Below are 3,406 nucleotides of genomic sequence, written 5' to 3'. Positions count from 1 at the left end.
TGGAAAATAATGCAATAGCCAAGGTTGAAGGAAGTGGGAAGATGTTTCTAAAATGACTTTCGGTAAGGTGTTGACTCTCAACAATGTTCTCCATGTTCCTACTATTAAAAAGAACATAGTGTTAAAACACTTCTCGTTAAAATGGTTTAAGTGTGTGTTTGTTCCGAAGAAAGTTGTAATAAGCAAGAATAAAATCTATATAGGAAAGGACTACCTCAATTAGGGCCTTTTCAAACTTGATGCAATAGTTGTTGAAAAGAATAAAGATGAGACTTCTTCTTACTTGCTTGAGTCAAATGATTTGTGGCATAGTCATTGAGGATATGTCAATTATAAAACCTTATGAAAACTAGTTATTTTGGAAGTGCTACATAACTTTGAGTGCAATAAATCTAAGTGTCAAATATATATTAAATCGACGTATTCTAAACATCCGTACAATTTCAGTTGCTGGGCTATTAGGAATTGGAGTTGGTGTATGGTACTTGAAGAAAGTGAGAGAAAAAGCATCAGTAACTCATGCAGTCCAAAGCAACGATAATAGACTCTCCTGACCATGTCAGGAGAAAATATAATACTGCTTGTTTACTTTTTTTCTTTTTTAACCTTTCTTTACTATTTTCACTCTTTCCCTTTTCCCTTTTAATTTCTTACAGGACTCACCTTTACTTTTTAATTTGTTCTGCTTGTAGCTTAAGAACCAACATTTAGTCCAGGCGTCCTTTGCACTGTTGTATTTCGGGAAGAGGGATGATAATATCTCAGCTCATCTAGCTAAAATGATTTCAAATCAACGAGAAATGATATAATTTTATAGAAATTTTCGGATCAAGTAATTAAAATTTAAGCGGTAGAAATTCTAAAGACTCCTGGGTAAATGTAATTTTCTATGGTCCTAAAACGTAAACTATATTTAGACACCAGGGACCTAAAAGAAGAAAAAGCAGGCACATTAATTCATCGTAGTGTAATGGAGCGTGACTATAGTTTTAATTTTACCACTTAAATCTAATTACCAAGTAAGTGGAATTTTAATGGAAGTAAAATATTGATTATATCGCCCTAAAGTCATTCACTCGAAGATAACGAGGCATTTTTTGTTAATATTAGAAGTGAAATGACATGCTCATCATAAGGGGAGATTAGTAATAGTAAAAGCTTAGGTCCTCATCACTGAGCCTAAAAATGACTCTAACTAAGAGAAGGTATAGAAGGCAGAAGCCAATTAAGATGATTAGCAAGGTCGATTAGGAAAACATTTAAGAGGGCCAGCATCAGAAGTCAAATAAGGAACTTGGGATCCATGAGCAACACTAAATGACTGCGATGATGAAGTATACTTTGGATTTGCACTTCCTTTTCCTGAAGCAGTGAAAAAAGCTCCATTGATGAATACATCTTTGTACGACTTCCAATTCCACTTTCCCCACTCCTTTGGACTAGCAAAATCCCTATGAGTAACCTGTAACGTATCAATCAATTTTAAGGAACAACAATTGCGGTACTTTTATCTAAAAATATAGTTAACATGGATCGTTCGTATAAATAATATGCACCTGTTTTTTGGTGCGAGAGGCAATAAAGTAATTTCCTTCACTAAGAATAGTTGGATTACAGGCTCCACCAATTGCATAAACCTTCCAAGGTTCGTAGTAATTGTTAGCCACATGAGCATAGCCATACCGAATCCTGTTATATCACAAACTAACTTACAATAGTACTGTAAATATTCAGATAAAATTGAAGACAAAAGAGAGTAATAACGCACGTTGGCATCCTTTGAAAAAGGCCAGGACCAAAATGATTGAACGCAATTGTGACTTTCATCATTTTGTCACGAATCAATCCTTCTTGGTTTCCCAGCAGTATCACCTGGAGTTTAAGAATTAGCTAGTCATTAGAGCCATGCGTCTTAAGTTCTATATAATCTTTGTTCATTTTTATGGTTGTCAAAACAAGTTACTTACATGGTCATGTTGGGTAAAGTAGCTGTTAGAGACAGTAATACCAGTAGAAGCATGAACTACATCAATGAGACCATCAGCAGCACGGGAAAAAGAACAATGATCGATCCAAATATTTGAAGATGTATATACCGTGATAGCATCTCCATCTGTACCAGACCTATTGAGAATATAATAAGTAAATACATAAAAGTGTGTTTTATATATCTAATAATTTATATTTTTAAATAAGACATATGGTCACATAGTTCAACAATACCTCTGTAGAACCTGAATAGGACTAACTCTAACAGGTCCAGGCTTAGCAATCCTACAATCATGTAAGTTAATTCCATGAACAATCACATGTTTCACAAATTGAATAGTTAAACAAGGTCCGTAAGCTATATCCACTTTGGCACCTCTTCCATCTATTGTTTTAAATGAACTAATTATAAGCTCATTTTTAAGAGTGATAAGCATGTTTTGTAGGAAAATAATCCAAAGTGGTCTTGTTTGAATTACTCCGTATCGGAGTGTGCCTTGCTTAGGGTTGACGGGATCATCGGAAGCATCATTCACGATGTAAATTGCTCCATTTTTTCCCCCAATGGCACCACTACCAAAGCCTTTAGCACAATTGGCTAAAGCTTGGCGATTTGTAGACCATTTGGGATTTGATCGCCAACATGAATCTATAACGTTCATTCTTTTCCCATGCGATGAAGAAATAGAAAAAATTAGAAGCCATGAAACCAAATAGAGGGAACTGATCAGTTTTTCCATGGCTTTAGGTTTTATAATATTTGTAATGTAATGAACAGTAGAAAATGAAAGGGGATGAATAATTTGGGGTACCTTGTTAGATGTATATATAATCAGGTCTAATGAGGCTTTAAATGTTGAGATAGGAAATCTCTATAGATGTTGGTGCTGAATTAATTTCATAAATATCATGAACATTAAATACGCAAATGTAAGAAATTGCTCATACAATCAATCGTAGTTAAGCATGATCGACCATACAGTTCAATCGTTGAGTATACTCTTCTATTTTTTCCAATCAGCTCCATGGTCCAATGTTAAAAAATATTAAGATTTCAATTGACATAATTGATTAAAAAATGGGCATTTCGAATTAAAGTTCTATTCAGAAATTTCACTAATGCAACTAAAAATTTAATTTTCCCTCCATTTCAATTTGTACCACAGTTTTGATTTTTGAATTTTTACGGAGTTCAAACAAATAAAAAAGATTTTTGCATCTTAATTTTTCCAAACGTTTATTTTATCCTTACATTAACAACAATTATCGTTGTTTTTTTACTTCTTTAATATCACGATATTTTTATTTTTATTTATTACAATTTTTCTATAAAATAAACATTACTTTCGTCCAAAAAATGAGAGATATTGATTAACTATATAGGCTAATGTCATTTTGCAGTGAATAAATAAACATA

At 33.1% G+C, this 3,406-nt stretch overlaps 1 protein-coding gene across 1 annotated transcript; it reads right to left on the bottom strand.

The window, feature by feature from the left end:
* Positions 1-1,065: 1,065 nt before the first annotated feature.
* LOC107860826 (putative pectate lyase 2) lies at positions 1,066-2,768 on the bottom strand. Its single transcript, XM_016706316.2, has 5 exons — positions 2,224-2,768; positions 1,968-2,124; positions 1,769-1,872; positions 1,557-1,689; positions 1,066-1,462 (listed from the first exon to the last, which is right to left on the bottom strand). The coding sequence occupies exons 1-5, from the start codon at positions 2,727-2,729 to the stop codon at positions 1,235-1,237; spliced, it is 1,128 nt and encodes a 375-aa protein (XP_016561802.2). The 5' UTR covers positions 2,730-2,768; the 3' UTR covers positions 1,066-1,234.
* Positions 2,769-3,406: the final 638 nt, after the last annotated feature.

This window comes from Capsicum annuum, chromosome 2 (genome assembly GCF_002878395.1).
Source record: "Capsicum annuum cultivar UCD-10X-F1 chromosome 2, UCD10Xv1.1, whole genome shotgun sequence".
Lineage (NCBI taxonomy): Eukaryota > Viridiplantae > Streptophyta > Magnoliopsida > Solanales > Solanaceae > Capsicum > Capsicum annuum.
Note: the sequence above shows the minus strand (reverse complement) of the source record. Positions and strands in the feature narration are given on the sequence as shown.

Excerpts from the sequence above, each read along its gene's own strand:
- LOC107860826 (XM_016706316.2), bottom strand. The coding sequence starts at position 2,729 with ATGGAAAAACTGATCAGTTCCCTCTATTTGGTTTCATGGCTTCTAATT. Across the intron at positions 2,125-2,223 it reads CCTATTCAGGTTCTACAGAG|GTCTGGTACAGATGGAGATG; the intron begins GTATTGTTGAAC and ends TATTCTCAATAG. Across the intron at positions 1,690-1,768 it reads CTTTTTCAAAGGATGCCAAC|GATTCGGTATGGCTATGCTC; the intron begins GTGCGTTATTAC and ends GTGATATAACAG.